This window comes from Ptychodera flava, chromosome 19 (assembly GCF_041260155.1).
Source record: "Ptychodera flava strain L36383 chromosome 19, AS_Pfla_20210202, whole genome shotgun sequence".
Taxonomy (NCBI): Eukaryota; Metazoa; Hemichordata; class Enteropneusta; family Ptychoderidae; genus Ptychodera; species Ptychodera flava.
This window is the reverse complement of record NC_091946.1, coordinates 13,110,565-13,128,151: the sequence shown is the minus strand read 5'-3', so window position 1 is coordinate 13,128,151 and position 17,587 is coordinate 13,110,565. Positions and strand designations below refer to the sequence as shown.

General features: G+C 39.1%; 1 protein-coding gene across 1 annotated transcript; it reads left to right on the top strand.

Annotated features, from left to right (window-relative positions):
• The first annotated feature begins 8,397 nt into the window (after nucleotides 1-8,397).
• LOC139118624 (3'(2'),5'-bisphosphate nucleotidase 1-like) lies at nucleotides 8,398-16,987 on the top strand. Its single transcript, XM_070682038.1, has 7 exons — nucleotides 8,398-8,745; nucleotides 11,631-11,732; nucleotides 12,154-12,267; nucleotides 14,326-14,374; nucleotides 14,880-15,169; nucleotides 15,538-15,643; nucleotides 16,083-16,987. The coding sequence occupies exons 1-7, from the start codon at nucleotides 8,626-8,628 to the stop codon at nucleotides 16,229-16,231; spliced, it is 930 nt and encodes a 309-aa protein (XP_070538139.1). The 5' UTR covers nucleotides 8,398-8,625; the 3' UTR covers nucleotides 16,232-16,987.
• Nucleotides 16,988-17,587: the final 600 nt, after the last annotated feature.

Sequence of the window (17,587 nt, the reverse complement as noted above, 5' to 3'; positions counted from 1 at the left end):
TTATTCTCTTGTCTTGGTTATTTCGAAATGTCTACTCACACCATTCCATGCCCTGGAATGTCTTTAGAAGATGCATACCTCAAAAATGAAAGTTTTTGACTTTTTATTATACTCTTATTAACTCGGCTCTAAATTTTTCTCCTTTCTGATCAAGAATTAAAATCGAGGGCACTCTGATTAGGAGAGAAAGGTACTCACAATTTTAGAATTCTGTTTTTCCCACAGAGTTAGCATAGAGAAAGGCGCAGCCATTTTGAATTTCAAATGCTAGTCATACCAACAGATACTGTAAATTCAAAGTGGCCGCCCTCTGTTAACTGTTGGAGAAAAATAGCTTTTTGTTTTCCTGAACCTTCACTGAAAAATAGATTTCAGTCACAGAAATGCAGGACCAGAAGAGAATTGTACAAAATATATATGTGTACCCCTGCCTGTCTTCAGTGCCAATTTGAATCATTTTGCCTATTGCAAATCTCTATTTCGTAAAAGTAGAGTTCAAAGGTTACGTCAAAAACAACAGCAGTTCCAGGCTCAAATGTAAGCACTGGACAACAAAATATCTATAATGTACCTCTGAGAACGTCCAACTGAAGGCATACAGTTATCAGTCAGTACAAAGTTAAATTCACAATTTTGGACTACTTTAAAGACCATCAAAGTTAGCATAAGTCATCTTTAAAATCTTAATATTCTATGCAGTATAGTAAGATGCAGAAAATGTTATCAATATGTTGGTATTCAGTACAATGTACAGACAGAAATTCAATTTGTCAATCTCTGACATACAAGGTGTTTTGACGTGTATGGATGCGACATATCTCTATGGAAACAGAACTCTGAATACCTTTCACAAGGTGATTATTGCAACATTTTGCTAGCTGATGGTCAGCGTAGAAGACAAGGAAATGCGCGACGAACTCTATGGTAAAATTCAAGCTATAAACACTAAAAAATCTAAACCAACCCAGACGAAACAACAAAAGGATGATACAGCTTTCAAACCAAATTGCTTACAACAGATGACATGTTGAGATGCTCTGAAAAGATAAGATTATACATATATATTCAGTCTCTATTGTTTCACAAGCATAGCAAGGTGTGATTTCTAGAAATACAGAAGTAGATGCATCTGGCCAAAAATTATCATGAATCCGTTTTTCCTCCAAAAAGAGTTCAACGGACATTGACATTGACATTAGAAGTCCTCTGAGAATATTTCATATCTGTCAGTGAAATTTTGTACATCTGTTGTCAGACTCGCCATACCAACTGAAAATATACTGGTATTAAAGAAACGTCCAATGAACTCGCTTTAATGGTTTCGAATAGATGAGAATGTCTTCTTAAAAAATCAGCATATTCAGAATATGGAAGTCTTCATGTTTCACTATCACGCTAAAGTTCAAAGAAAAAATCGCGGCGTGTTTACATCTCTGAGGACCAGAAAATTGAAGCCGAAGCTGGAGACGAGGAGTCGTTTGTTGAAGCCTACTACTTTCGACCCCGAAAAGAATGAGTATAAGCCAACCTTCATGCAGGGGAGGGCAATGCTGTAATATGTGGTTTTTGTGATCGATTGGAAATGAGTGCGGATTCGGTTTAATAAATCAACCCAGGTAAACACTCTTATATTGTATTCAGAATGCATCATCGAAACAACACATTCCATATTGTAGTGATAGCGCATCTTTCAAATCTGCACCAGTCAAAGTCGAAAAAAATCACTGCTGACAATTCAGAAGAATTTATTTAAAGAGCTGTTAGGTATATCTTTGTCTATTTTGCTTTCCAAAAAACTATCATTCAATCTTCGGAAGCTAAGATGTTTGGATTCCCGATTCCTATACGTGTACACAATGTCAGAAAACAAATTAGGGCCCACTGGTCCATATTACAGCGCCCTATTATCTGTTCGCCTTTCGCATTTTGTTTTCGGTAAGGTGGTTTGAAATCAAGTGCAACTTTTGATAAACACTTACCGAAGTGTGACCCCAGAACGTTGCTCAATCATTAGCGAAGAACGCACATAATCTTCGAGTTGCAACTCAAAATAATATACAAACATGTAAGCATGGTCAGTGATGTAAGCGACCAAATCGACCAAATCTAGCACCAAAAATTGAAATACGGACATTTTCAAAGATAATGTGGCTTAATAACAGGAATCCAAAACATCTTTTTGAAGATTGAATGGTATTTTGGTAAGTAAAGGGAAACGACACAGCAAATGGGGATTTAAATGTATGCAGAAAAAACTCAATCACCTGAAGTACTACTATGATGTCGTCTATGACATGTCATCCAGTTTTCACTTCCTTTGCAACAAAACCACGAATGCACCAATTTCAATGTTATCAGAGAGACGTTTTAAAGCGATATGTGTGCTTCATGGGTGAATCTATGATGCACTTGGTTGACGCCAGAGGCAAAGTAAACATGAGGCGTTCTTGGCATTGTTTGTGACGAACAAATGTAATGACATTTTTATCTCACTTAGGGACCGTCTCAGATTGTCGCAGAAGTTCAAAAAGCGAAATTTATTCGTTTAGGGGGGGAAGGGGTTTGACCTCCATTCAATTAGTGAACTTCACTTTCGCACTTTTATTTTGTGATCACAAGTTTTGTGTGTTTATTTTGAATTAAAGAGAAACTGCGCACTCGTGCCAACAAATTTGTAACTGTTTCCCTCTCGTTTGTGCCCCAAACACAATTTACCGAATAGGAACATTGTATCCTAAACATTTCATTCATCAAATTATACAAAGACAAAAGTATCATTTTTTTTTAAATGTGCTATTTATAAGCGTCTGCTCTAACCACTAGATGTCTTTATTCTCACTTGTTATGCACCTGGTCATAGTCGTTTTAATATGATTGAACATGCCTGGGCCCCCTTGTCAAAGTTTTTTGCTTATTTACCGCCCCTACCAAGTACAAATTGCGTGTTCACAAAGACAAAGAACAGCACAAGAGATGCAAAAAGGGAAAGTAAAATAAAATGAAACTTTTATGTGGTAAAATGCCCTGTTAGTACTCAAATCTGATCGTTTACTTTACTTGTAATGTGGCAAGGGGAATACGTCTTTAGTAGCTATAGCATAATGCAACATTGTACTCTCAGGCAGACATGAACATTTCGCACTTTTGAAGTTTCGTTTAGGGGGAGGGGGGAGGGGGTTTTGATCTAAACGAAGAAATTTCGTTTCTTGAACTTCTGCGACAATCTGAGACGGTCCCTTATCTTGTCAGTATTGTTGTCGTTGTGATAACATGTACAGAACACAAAAAGTTTTGTTTGTCAATCAATGCCACAGTCGACTCCTATTTCTGTACGCTCTCCCCATCAGTATTCCATATGAACAAGTTTTATATGAGCTTTTGAGAGTGTAGAGAAACGGTCGAGGCTGGGAAGATAATGGTACCACAATGTAGGAGATTTCAGCGAGGAGGCCCAATTTACGTATTCTCTACAAAAAATTTGAAAGAAGGTTCTGTTGCATGTACGTGCATCGATAATAATATGGACTCGACGCAACAAACACAGACAACGGCATAATCAACAATTGCCGATTTTCCGAATCACGAAAAAACCTACGGCTTAATTTATTGCGGTGTCCAGGGAACCCCATTGTCCTATAACCTATTTTGATGCGGTGGATAAGCGTGTACTTTTTCCATGATGGAATTCCGAGTCAGTTTTCCCGCTGGACGAAACTGACAGACATTTTCACATGACATGTAGAAAAATGATGGCCTCAGAACTATAGCTTTGTTCACTGAAAATGGTGTCAGAGACATTTAAAATGTAATTTACTGCCATTCTCAAAGGACAAGAAATAAGTAAGATCATATCGTAAGTAAAGCGACAAACTAATAAAAAGAGTTATTCTTGGTTGGGTACGAAAGTTATTCTTTGTGTCTGAATGAAAGCAAGGTAGGCATATTCCATTGGTTTTTCTAATCGGAACACTATAGGTGTTTCAATTAACCCAACTACATTATTCCCCTTGATAACGTCACAATTCGATAAAAGAGTTAAAAATTGACAAAGAAGAATGACTAGAGGTACAATACATTCGCTTGATTGCTTATGACGTCATGGATCTATGAATAACGTGAAAAAACAAATATTTCACCGAAATTTCTCCGGTAATACTATCTGACCTTATGGGTTCAAGGGTCGATCAAAATCGTACTTTATAACTTTAAGTGTTGTGATGGACAAAGTCGCCCGTAAAGAGCTGTTACCAAGACCTGCATCACTGAACATATAGAAGGAGACAAAAAGTTAGACTTTTCTCTGAATATGTCGGCAGTAGTATCAGTGTTCCGCATACGATTCTATAGTCCGGTGCACAAACAAGGTATTTGCGCAAATAGCTGTGAGCTCGTAAGCGATTTTTTCTTCGGCCGGGGCGGGGGGGGGGGGGGGTAATTTTTTCCGTTTTAGCGGACGGGAAATGGGCGAAAATGGCTTCCTATGCGGACTGGTACTGTGAAGTAAACGTTTCCGGTTATTAGGGAAAAGGCATGTGATGGCAAAGATGGCAGTGGAGACTTTCGTAGTGTGAGGAGGGCGGTTTGGAGATGTTTTATGGGGAGAGGGAGATTATCTGGCGGGCATATGTGGGAGAGGGGAAAACTAATATGGCTGGGCCGGAATTATAGAGGATCACTATCAAATCGTAGCAGGAGGACAGCTAACAGCTGTGTTTCCCCTCCAAATTTTAATATTGCTCAGCCTACGTACGTTAGGACAGCATTGTTTACGTATAAAAACATCTATGCGGTTTTATTTCTCACAATTCATGTAGGCCGGTTGGTTGGCCCTGCCCTGTATATCCATCAGTAATTTCAATCAATACGACAGTGCCGCTTACTTGTGGCATTGCTCTTCTAATGTCAAGAAATGAAATATTACGTTTGAAAATTGAATCCGCTTGTCATCTTGTTTGTTGAATAATATTATGCCGGGGCTTGCAATAAATTGACACCTTGTAAATGTTGTTGATTGGTTTATATTAAGCTCTTGGCAGCCTTAGTTGTCAACCGAAGTAGATCCATCTGCCGTACCATAAAAAAACTTTTAGGGTACATTAATACCTGGTACAGGTACTCGTTGAGACCAATAGTATTCTTCGCCAGGTCACAGTACGGCCTAATATACAGCGGCAATTGTCCTAGTGTCAGAGAGTCGTGGATACCGGGACCAGTAACTTTAACCTAGTCGCAATTAACCAATTAAAAGTGTTAAAGTACGCATCTTCCAATGAATTTAGGACGCTGGCTTTTGGAACTAGCATTCTGATTCGCAAAAGCCCTTTTTAAAGAAAGAGATTTTTCGATATTATGGTCTCATTTCATTGTCCTTGTGCATTTTAAAAGACTATCCAGGGTATGATACTTACATGTGCGCGATATCCTACATATATATTATGGTGCATGTGCTGTATGAGGTTGTGATGTGTGGGCAAAATCGGCCAATTGTTACATTGTCGACGACTTCCAACATCCACATATACTGGTATTCAACAGCTACATGATACTTAATCGATTCAAAATGCCCTGACTTCTAAAAGTGGAGCAAATATGGCGAAGATCTACCTGTTGTTGACGAGAAGTATGCGAGTTAGACAGCGTTACTTCTCGTCAAGTGTCGAGTTACGCCTGTTAAACGCCCTGACCAGTATGAAGACACGACACAAGAACAGACGAAGTGATGAATTCTTCAAGGAAAAAAGGTGAAAGAAGGTACAGTGTGACATGTAGACGCTTCTTATCGTTTTAATTCCTTTTGCTGTCATGTTATCCTCAGACGTAAAAAATTCTCATGGCGAATGTATCCGAGGAGTATGTTCTTTTTTTTTACAAAAATTACTCCTCTTCGAATAACTCTCGACTACCTCCCGATGTGCTGATGCAAATTGTTTTCCAATTACACAGAAGCTTTGCTCAAATCTATTGGTGAAATCCGGTCTTTGCTAGTTATTGTCCTGTTCGTCTCAAAGTTTGGAACAGGATTAACAAACAAACGCTGATCACAAGCGGACATGGATATATCGTTTAATGGCTCTGAGAATTGGGCAGATGAGCGTGTAACCCAGATTCGAACCCAGGGTCGGATATTTGAACCCATCACACACAAGGGTTTAAAGTGCCAGTCTGGAAATAGAATAAGTGCTTTTACAACGGAGCGTGAGTACAATAATGTGACCTGGTTAAATTTGAAACTTAAAGAAATCTCGTAGCCACACCGTGGATCTTTGGGTGACCAAACACCATGGGCAAAGGAAAAATTTGTTTCCGCCGTAACACAACAAATGGCATATTAAATCTGTTTTCATGATATTTTCACAGGTAAGGCACGAACGTACCATTGCTATGAGTACTTTCATTAACTATGCTATTAAAATATGCACGCTATTTTGCCTCTTGGTTCGACTTTTTGTGTCTTACACGACAAACTGTTGTATTTTGTGTGTGGTTTCCTTACTGTCGCAATGATTATCACCGATATTGGGACAACAAGGAATTATTAAGATAATATCGCATAAAGGAAGAAAGAACGTATCTCAGAAGCTACTCTCCCTGTCCTCAGTGCCATGTTATTAGCAACACGAATGGTCTTTCCATGTTGGCCTTAAGAGTGTTTGATGCGTAAATTGCCGATGTATCACCTGTAATCAGAGTTGATTTATTGCTATTTGATTCTGTCTTGTATCGTATTTCACGTGTAATTTTGACAGGGCTGTCGAAACCCTCTTTGGGTCATGACCCCGTACGCTGGTACATTCATAAAATCAACCATTTGTCATTCCATCTACGCTGTTGCTTGGTGGCCATACATCTGTGAAGTGTCTGTACGGCAGTGCAATTTACAGATCTTATTTTGGCATCAGTTAACGCCATTTCTCGATTCATAAGTTGAAGGATCAGTATAATTTTAATGACTTTTTAACTATTTTTGTTTTGTATGTCAGTTGAAAGTTCTTTTTCTACTCCCCAAAGCATGTTGAAACACCAAATACTTAGCTTGTCAACACAGTATTCTGCGTGCATATACGCGTAAGATGCACTTTTATTGTTTACATCTGAATTTTAGTCCGGACAAGAATTCACTTGTCAACAAATGACAATGAAGTTTACATGCGTACAGGCTGAGTTGACGAGCTCAACATGCTTCAGGGAGTAGAATAAGAAATCCTAGACGACAATAAGAACTGTTACAAAAATAGTGAAAACACCATCAGAAGTTACAGCTTCCTAGCCATTTAAGGCTCTTTCTACACCAAGAGCTGATTTTCGTTTTCATTTAATAGAAGCCCAATGCTTTCACTTCTTTTGCAAACTTGCTGCTTTGACAAGTGAATGACGGGTATATCTACCACTTCACAGTCTTGAGCCACTGCTTTTTGTCAAGTTCTTATAAGCATACGGAATTACAAACACGTCCCGTCACCGTTGACGGAGAAAATGTTAACGAAAATATAAAGTTACATTTAGTAGCGATGCAATATATAATTTTGGAAAAAAGTTCTTTGAATTGTAATTTTTTTCTCGATTTAATTTTAGGAACAAGAGAATTGTCTTTTCTTTATTTTATTATGAAACATATCAAAACTGTGATGTTGTCCCTCTTAGTAGGTTATCCAAAAAGGTCACAGTCTCGCTTGAGTTCGTCTCATTGTGGTTGGATATAGGGCAAATCTAGGCAATCAACAGTGAGAGGTTATATTACACCGCAGTCTTTGTGGAGGGACTGTGGTTCTAAGTCGCGCATATACTGTACCCAGTTGCAAGTCTTTATCTATTATATGTAATTTTCTTCCTATGTAAATCTGTATTTTAGGGAACTTGATCGTCAGAGGCAATCAGATCGTTTTGAAACATTTGTATACATTTCTCAGAAGCTAAAACAGGCAGAGCGGTCCTATTCATGAAGTAGAGTAGCTTTGTACAATGGGTCTATGCGTTCAATTTTGATTTCGTAGTCTAAAACCATTGGTTTCTGGCGGTTCAAAAATAATTTTGCCAGCTGAAAACATATCAAGTATTGGGGGAAAAAGTATCGTTGAAGAGTTTATACAAAAGTTGGTCATGAGATCAACGCATAAGAAAACAGTCCTCTGTATAAAACGTTTTGAGTAAAAAATTCTGCTGTTCTTGCACTTTGCCGTCAGTACACGTTGAAAATCATTTTTGTACTCTGAAAAGTTTTAATTGGTGGTTCAAGAAGATAATACATACTACTGTCGAACTGTGGAAAATGCCTTTTAAGGTTGACCGATGAGAAACATTTCTTGACCTCACCACGGTCATAAAATTTACGCTGTTTGTGTGCGCTTCAATAAACCGTAGGAGAAGGTAGTCTTAATGCTACAGTACAAAAGTACATGTATTGTTGTTCAAACATAGCGTAACTTTTTTGAGGTATCGCGTACTCTGACCCAGATCTTACTGACACCTAGCAGAGGAATTTAGCCACTGACACAATTATATGCAAATTTCTTTACTCTTTTCATTCAAGACTGGCACTCACTTCAGGTCGCACTCACCCCTGTCTGTCTTTCAGTCTCTCCGAGTTACAGCAGTCGCCACGCAAGGTCCATACTCTCCAGCTCCAAGATGTCTGACGCTCCATTTCTCATTCGTCTCGTCGCGGCCTCCGTGGCCATCGCCGACAAGGCCGGTCTCATAGTACGAGATATTATGAAGAAGGGAGAGTTGGGCATTGTAGAGAAAACGGTGAGTGATTTTTTTTTATTCAAAGTTAAGACCGGTGCATGGATAAGTCTACGGTTTTTAACCTCTCGTCGTTTTAAGACATTTATGAGCTTTGAATACGGCGTCTGTGTACGATTCTCTGAGTTCAGTTACCGGTACCTGAGCTGTCGCTCACATCGACTATTTGCTATGGCAGGCAGAGAGCTTAATGTGTAATAGATTTTCGAAATCTAATACCCTGTTCGCTTCACGACAGTTTCCTAAATGCCTTTAATCGAATTCATTAGAGAAACAAAATCTTCCTTAAGTGGATCTTATATCCGTGCTGTTTTTTACTTAAATGTGAAAATTTCATGAAGATAATTCACCTGGTCTAGTTTATCGCTTACTTAGCTTCCGAGTCGATAAGGCGATGCTTCATGGTTTTTTGAGATGGATGCCTTCAACAATGCCTGTCAGAGATGCATTGTTTCTCAGTGCGGATTGTACATATGATAAGTCCTGTTCTGTGACGCCTGGGCGCGCGAGTGCCTGATGTGCAAGTTGGTGTGGGTACATGTATGTGGGCATTGAAACCACTAGCAGCCGGGTACAACAAGTGTTCGGTTTTCCAGTAGCATAAGGCAGTGGTCGCAAATGCCATCGCAGGATAACTGGCTAAACATGTAAACGATAGAAAAGGATGGGCATATTTTCACGGCTTTTTAAGATTTGAACTTAGATAAAATTGAGGGCCATTAATCTTATACACCAAGGCCCTTTAAAAAAACCGTTGTCAGTGTTTGTAGGGCCGGGGCCGCGAGGCTGATGTTGCTGCCTTTGTCTTTAAGTTATCATATACCAAGGCAGCATGAGCGGCTCTGGAGATTTACCCTCTGCACAAAAACCCTAAAACAGTACTTTGTTTCATAGGACACTGGATAATCGGTGTCAATCACTGTACAGTACAGAACATGGAAAAATCTGCTGGCCAAATGTAATAAGTTCGCTGTTTTCCCCTTATCTAGAAGATAAAACATATGTATCAGCTTAGGCAAACAAAAGCTTGGAGGAGGCGGTCGAAAATATACATGCTGCAAGATCAATCCTCCAAGCTCCTCCTCCGCATATCAAGTGGTCTTGTCCCTTTAAGTGGGGCGATTTTTGGTCCAACCTGGTGACCTTGTCAGGTCACCCACAGGGACCCTGGCGTGGCTTCTCCCCGCGTGATTGGTTCGGACCGTAGACAGTCTAGACAGGTCAAACTAGCAATGGACTCGATTTCAGCTCCCAGGGATTGTAAAGACGCCGATAACGGGCACAGCGAATTCCATAATACCAAAACACGTCTCAGAGGATCGTTAATAAGGAGTGAAGAACAATATACAAGGGTTGATAGAAGTCCATATACTTCTGGATGTTTTTCCCGTTGTTTTTCACTTTTTAGTGTAATTCTATCGCCAAGTGACTCCTCCGTAGAATGTACCTGGGCACGCTATATTAGAATAAGTCAAAGGTTATCCTTGGTTCTGTCTCAGTCAAGCAAGATTAGCCATATGACAAAGTGAATGAATCAAGCAGAACGATAATATGGGGTACTGTTCACTGAGAAAGGGAGAGCTAGATAAACCCGAATGTATATTATCAAAAAACTCTTGCGCTATGCTCATAACTACTCAGTAGAATATAACTTTGTCAAATAAAAGGATTTCACGGTTGAATGGCGGCCGAAGGTATGGGCTCGATTATGTGCATTGTTGAAAATGTCCAGGTATTAGGGTCGCCACTTAAGTGAAACTGAATGCTCGGGACTCAGTACAGTTCAAAGGACACAGACTGGATTGCACGTTCGACCTTGTACTTTTGTTCTCATTTGCTATTTACAGCCTATGAGGTCCGCTACATGTATACACGTGATAGTCAACCCTGACCGCTGCCTAAAATGTGACCTTGCTGCTGAGGTGTATTTGCAAACAAATATAAAGTACAATTTCAGAATGTCTTGTAGATTCAGAAAGCAATTGTGATACATCGTGACCTTTGATACCACATCACCCTGCACACACGTCAGCAACCGAGCAAAACCGCCAATGCCCCAGAACCAGAGTCTCTTTTTTCAACATCCTTGAAAGTTGATTCAATGGCCAAAAGTGTACATAGCTTGCCCCATATTAATTTGTACATATTATGATTGTATGTTCTGTTCCCTCACGTTGTCTGTCTTCACGGCAGTGTACATGTATAAACTGAGGGAGAGAAGCAACCATTAAGTTATTAAAACTTGATGGGTTTAAGTACATTCTCGAAGGTTTTCGGTATTAATAAAACGCCATCACTCATTTGCAAATCGATTTATTCGCAAGGTTTGTTCGAATTCTTCAGTCTATGAAGGCGTTCCGCAGTATTCTGAAGGGCAATCTAACGATTTTTCTGTACAGGAGTTGAAACATAAATTAATCCCTTTCCCGAAAAAAAGCTATTCTCTGTGGTACTTATTAAAGACCCACAGTCGTCGACACGTCGATCAAATATCGTAGGGGTCCCGTATGACTGGGAATTTCGTACGAATTTTACACTTGTGAGAATAGAAAGTTACAGCAAATTGGTTTTCATGTCATCCACCTAAACATTTAAATCTAACGGTTGATTTGACTGGTTTCAACGAAATGTTGGTGAAGAATAACGGTGTTTGTGAACAAGGGAGTCGCGCATGGGCAGACACGACGACCGCACCCCTCTAGTAATGGGCGGCAGAGATCTCGGATGCTACGGAATCGAAACACTTTGTTAGGAAAACATATAGCAACATTAAATGCCACTTATCCAAAGTGACTATGTGACTGAATATTGCATGTGTGAAGGTACTTTCGATGGATCTTAATAAATTTAATATTTCTACTATGAATTGTGTTGTCTATCTTTGACAGGGTATTCAAGACTTGCAGACGCAGGCCGACAGGACCGTCCAGATGTCCATTTCAACATCAATAAGTCGTCTCTTTCCTGGAGTCAATGTTCTCGGCGAAGAGGTAAGGGCCAGCGTCAAACTCGATGGTAATGTGGTGTACAAGTACATCTAAATCTTTGTTGTGACGTCCTAGGGGCATCTGGTACACCAGATTAATATCATTTCATTGTTAGTTTTCAAAAGTCGTGTGTGTGTGTGTGTGTATATATATATATATATATATATATATATATATATATATATATATATATATATATATATATATATACACACCATATATATTATATATACACACCATATATATATATATATATATATATATACATATATATACATATATACCATATACATATACATACATACATACATATATATATTCACACAGACACACAACAATCTCAGGATAATCACCAATTATATTCTTTAGGATGACAGAAAATGCTGAGTCAGCTCTTAATGATGAAATATTCATTCCACAACAGGATGATGACCAGCCTGCCGTTGATGAGCAGTATGTGTACAGTGATATGTCCGCTGATGTGTTGAAGTACGCCGACAAATGCCCTGACAAATACAAGAATGTCAAACCAGAGCAGGTGAGGTTAAACGATTAAACGCTTGGGAACTAACACCCCGAGAGTTTAAGAACGCCTACCGTAGTAGTTGAGCCCCGTCGTCATGATACCAACGCAGACGAAAAGACTAAACAAACTTTAGTTTTTCGATAGCCGATATTTGAGGGCATGTGTTTTTTTCGAATTAGTTTACAACAAATTTCATGATGCTACGACTAGTGGCATCATGAAAGGGATGCGATGTTCACCCCTAGTCTGTGTTGCTAGATTTTATCGAATTAAATTCTAATATTGAGCTTTAGGAAAGCAGTGACTGCTTTCAACTCCCTTGAATCGCCTTGTGATCGTTGATTGCCCTCCACACCGTTGTTGCCCCTTTAAACTTTAAGATAACGTTCCTCAGTGGTGACCTAGTTCAAGACAATCAACTCCAGTCTCCAATTCCAGCATCGCTGGACTTTCTTATCAACATTTAACCCGACTCTTGATCCCTCAGTTTCAACAAATGGTAATTCTCCTAAACTCTAAACCTCTTTAATAGATACCCTAGTTTCCATTGACACGGTCCTGAATCTGAAAAGCGTCCAAATTTTCTTTCAAATATTAACACCTGAACGAACAAGATTTAAAATTCGGAGCAGCACTATAGGCCCCTAAACAACTTGTACGATGTCATCTTGACCATAGACCCTGCATTTACGACCTGTCTTTCCCTTCAACGTGTGATACTTCCATGTATTATAAAGGGTAGGTCATTCATCAGTTTTATCTATGAGTAGATTGACTAACTTGATAAAAATTTCAATGGAAAACGAAGGGCTAACACCTTGTAAGTACTCAATGTCAACCAGAACTATGCGAGAACCAGGGATTGATGACTCCCTCTTTACAGGGGCGGTTTTTTATCAACTTTATTGCTGAACAAACTGACTAACTGTGCATAACTTTCAAAGGAGAACAAAAGAATAAAATTTTAATCTTGGGCCAACAAAAATAAATAAAATTGAACAAATATTCGCAAAAAACGTGATTTTGGAGCAAAATACGCTGTGTCGGGTGCAGCGCCCCCTTAAGATAGTAAATGTCAACAGCCACGAGAACCAGGGATTGAGGGCTGCCGCTTTGAGTAACCGGTTACTTTCCAGCTTTAGTCCGTTTACCAGGCCATGGATACACGAGTGTCGTCTATAACCTTTGACACTCAGAACTCTGGACAAATCGATGCCAGAAAATTCCACATTGAATCAGACGATGATGTGAAGTCGTTTGATGTAAATTTTGAGTACAATCTTTCGCAATTGTAATATTGTGCGGGCGGACACGACGGAGTTGTAATCGTTGTTGCATTAATTTCAAATGACGATTATTCACGACATTTGTAAAATGGTGCGTGTAAGCAAATACCATTAACTGGCACCAAACGTTTTGCCCCGACTAAATATATTATCTCAGAAAAATCTAATTGAGTACTGCTCTGTATGGTGTCATTTTGTATGCTATCAAAATGTAACAGTTTTGTATGAAACGGCTGTCAGATTCTCACTAAGATTATGACCCTATAGTACTCAATTTGTTTTGAACAACAAGCGCACATTCTTCGATTCCGGGTCATCGTCAGGCAGACGAAATTTGCTCTGCAAAGAGCATACAAGTCAGGGTATTATGTCAGCGCCCTCAAAAGTGCACGCTCTGAAGTTTCAGGAGCTAATTATGGCTAATATAATCGACTTTCATCATTTTTGTCGCGACATCGAGACCTGCCTTTCTTTGAGAAATAATATACCGGGTTGCATTCAAATCAAATACTTTTTGCAGTTTAACGGTAGTCAGTGAAAGGAATGGTAATATCTCCCTCGATTTAAAGTAGCTCAAAAAGTGATGGCTGAACGATAAATTTCAACCAATATGATATTTTCCTGATGTTTTGCGATTTCAATATCTTTCCTCTACTTCCATATATGTACCACAATGGATTAAGAATTAGTGAATCGATGGAATGCAGAATGAAATTGTACATAACCATATTGTCTACAAATTACATCAATTGATGTTACTATTTCTGTGATTGTGCATTCATAGGTTGTAGTTTGGATTGATCCCCTCGATGGAACAAAAGAGTACACTGAAGGTGAGTGGAATGTTTTATTTCTTATCAGCTTATTGGCTAAAATTTTAATAAAACCAGATGCAAGCTTTGCTCCGTCAATCACATTTTTCTTAATTATGTTTCATCGAAATTTTGGGTCTAATTTCATATCAGTGTAGAATGTTGACGAACAGGTATTGTATTTTTTTCAAGGAGATTATAAGATGGTGACTTGATAATTACTTAAGTTTATGTCTTGATGTCCAGTATAAAATATATATTGCAAAAACCAAGCTTCATACATACGCTTAATTGAAAATTAGTTATTATAATTTGATTTGTATATTCAAACAATACTTATGAAGAAACTTTGCATATGGCGCGTTTCATGTACTAGATGGTAGAACATGCTGACCCTGCATTTTGACTTACTGACCTGAGTCTAACACCAACTTTGTGACAGTTGCGTGATTCATAACAATATTAATATGTGTGGTGTCAACGCTAGCATATTAGCACTCAAAAAATTATTATTGTCTTCTAATAGGTCTTCTGGATCACGTGACTGTCCTGATCGGTATCGCCATCGATGGACAGAGCGCAGCAGGCGTCATCCACCAACCGTACTTCAACTACAAGGCCGGTGAGGGCGCTCAACTCGGCCGCACCATCTGGGGCATCATTGGCGTCGGCTCCTTCGGTTTCACCCAGAAGAAACTCCCCGAAGGCAAGACCATCATCACCACAACTCGCTCCCATCCGACAAAGACTGTACAAGAGGCCATCGATGCCTTTAAACCTGATGAGGTCATTCGTGTAGGAGGATGTGGTCATAAGGTATGGTCTTCATATATGTCGTATTGGATACACGAAATTTGGTCAGTCGTCCATTGGTTAGTACATTGACATTAAGTCTGTACATATGTGTCCTTTGGTTAGTACATTGACATTAAGTCTGTAAATATGTGTAGCAAATATGTGTGTTGTTTATCGCGCACCCAATATCAAACACTGGTTGTTATTGTGAATTTGAGATTGTGTGTAATACTGCGAAAACACTTTCTTCGTATTTCTGGTACCTTTATGAAGTTCTTTCAATTCATCTGTGATAAACTTCAGTTTTCATTTGTGACCTTTGTTTTCAACTGACACCATCCCCTATGTAATGACTGGAACAAAAAGGTCTTTTTGATTCACTACCACAGGTGCTGATAGTTCTGGAAGGTGAGGCTCACGTCTATCTCTTTGCCAGCCCCGGATGCAAGAAATGGGATACGTGTGGGCCTCAGGCCATCTTGGAAGCCATTGGAGGTAAGACGAGAAACGTAAACTCAGTATAGTAGAACAAATGTGGAACTAACCATCAAGCAAGGATATGCAGGGTACAAATTAGTTGCAGTAATTGAATGTTGGAGTATTTGCAAGAAACTATGTTCTAAAAGTGCAGTGACCAAAAATCGCCCAATTTTATTAATAGAACATTTGTGATGCACATCACACTCAAAAGGTTGATTCATAGATGTTACTGAAAGAATATGAAAAGCAACGAGAAAGTATAATACCTTTAGAATATATCGGAAAAATGAAACCATGCAATTTTGACAAACATACTTTTGAAATAAACAACGGGGAATTCAACATTCTCCTGTTTTCCTGCTAGTTCTCAGGAAAAGCGCCGTATATTATACGTCTCAGGACTTTACCCGGAAGGAATAACATTTTCAACATAAGCTACATCTGTTAATTGCAGGACGACTGACTGATATCCATGGCAACGTCTTACAGTACCACAAAGATGTGAAGAAGCCGAACACTGGTGGCGTCCTCGCGACCATCTGCAACCACGACTACTTCCTTAAAAATATCCCTCAGGGTATCAAAGACCAGCTGAAGCCTTAAATTATCTAGGGCGGTATTATCAAGGCCCAAGGGCCATATAATCAGGGCCCTGAAACATCTGAGGCCAACATCTCATGTCTGAGATTGCTTTAGTATTCCCGATGAAGATCCACCAATAGAGCGTTTTGTGACAGTCAACTAGCATGGTTATTTTTTTGCGAACATTATTGTTCGGCCCTGCACTGTACTTTCTCATATTTTAAATTCTGTGGGGGTTGTGGCTCTCAAGGCAGCTAAACTATTTTTTTCTGTCCCTATTCTTAACATTGATTGACTCAAATATCGTACTGTTTTCACTGTCACTACTGAAATACAAGACTGACCATCTATAATGTCATAGTCGCCTTACTTTCCTAAGTTTGAAGACACTTAAAGGTATACAGTCACCTGTAATCTAAATATGCCAATATATGGCCAAAGGGGCGTTCCTTGGTATTCAAAATGGCCGTGCGAGGGCGCTGTTTTTAAAAAGCGGCCACCCGCTTAAAAATAGTGATTGGTTAGATATTCTCTTTCCATGGTAACTGTGGCAAAATTGGAAAAGGTGACAGTATACCTTTAAGTGGTCTAAAGTAAAGAAAACACACAAACAGTAATGTGAGTCTTCAGTCCACAGGTATTTCGCTATTTTTAACACTGCATATGTACAGCATAGGACTCTGTGTTAATGTTTGTATTTTTTAACGTTTGAATTTGTTGATATCTTGAAATCTGTTCATTTTAAACTAGAATAATAAATCGGCAACGTGCTACCTATTCATTTGTGTTGTTAAAGTCTCCTTGCTATCATTAGAGATCTATGGCCTGCTTCAATAGCGCCCATAACCAGGGATTTTCTCATTTTGAGAACAAGACTAAACGGGCCGAAAAACCTTGTAAATTTTCCCCTCCACTGATGGAGTCTACATTTATATTGCACTATGTGCTTTCACCCGTATTTGTTGTTTAATAGATAAAAACCTCGTTTTTAGCCAAGCAAAACTGGTTGAATGCTTCTTTCACCGAGCCATCTAAGTGACTCCAAGTAAGTCATGCCAACATATATACCTATATATGAACATGCTTTGTTACTAACAAGGCAAAAAATGTGCAAGATAAGTAGGTAGGTGTAATGAAAACAATGTGATAAGCGAAGTGTCTCCCACTTTATTAAGATGAAATAAACGATGTCCTGATTAAGGTCCGAATCGAAAAAACGTATTTGGCAGGTGACGCTTGGAGTTCTTCGGTTTTTAGGTAAACCAGCAGTTTTACTTGACAGATCGTCACGTAGCCTCACCCGTACAGGAACGTTTATTTTGTTTTAGGGACCGTTCAGTTTTTACGGCCTGGGGGGGGGGCGGCAAAATCTTGTCG

Excerpts from the sequence above, each read along its gene's own strand:
- LOC139118624 (XM_070682038.1), top strand. The coding sequence starts at position 8,626 with ATGTCTGACGCTCCATTTCTCATTCGTCTCGTCGCGGCCTCCGTGGCC. Across the intron at positions 8,746-11,630 it reads TGGGCATTGTAGAGAAAACG|GGTATTCAAGACTTGCAGAC; the intron begins GTGAGTGATTTT and ends TATCTTTGACAG. Across the intron at positions 14,375-14,879 it reads AACAAAAGAGTACACTGAAG|GTCTTCTGGATCACGTGACT; the intron begins GTGAGTGGAATG and ends GTCTTCTAATAG.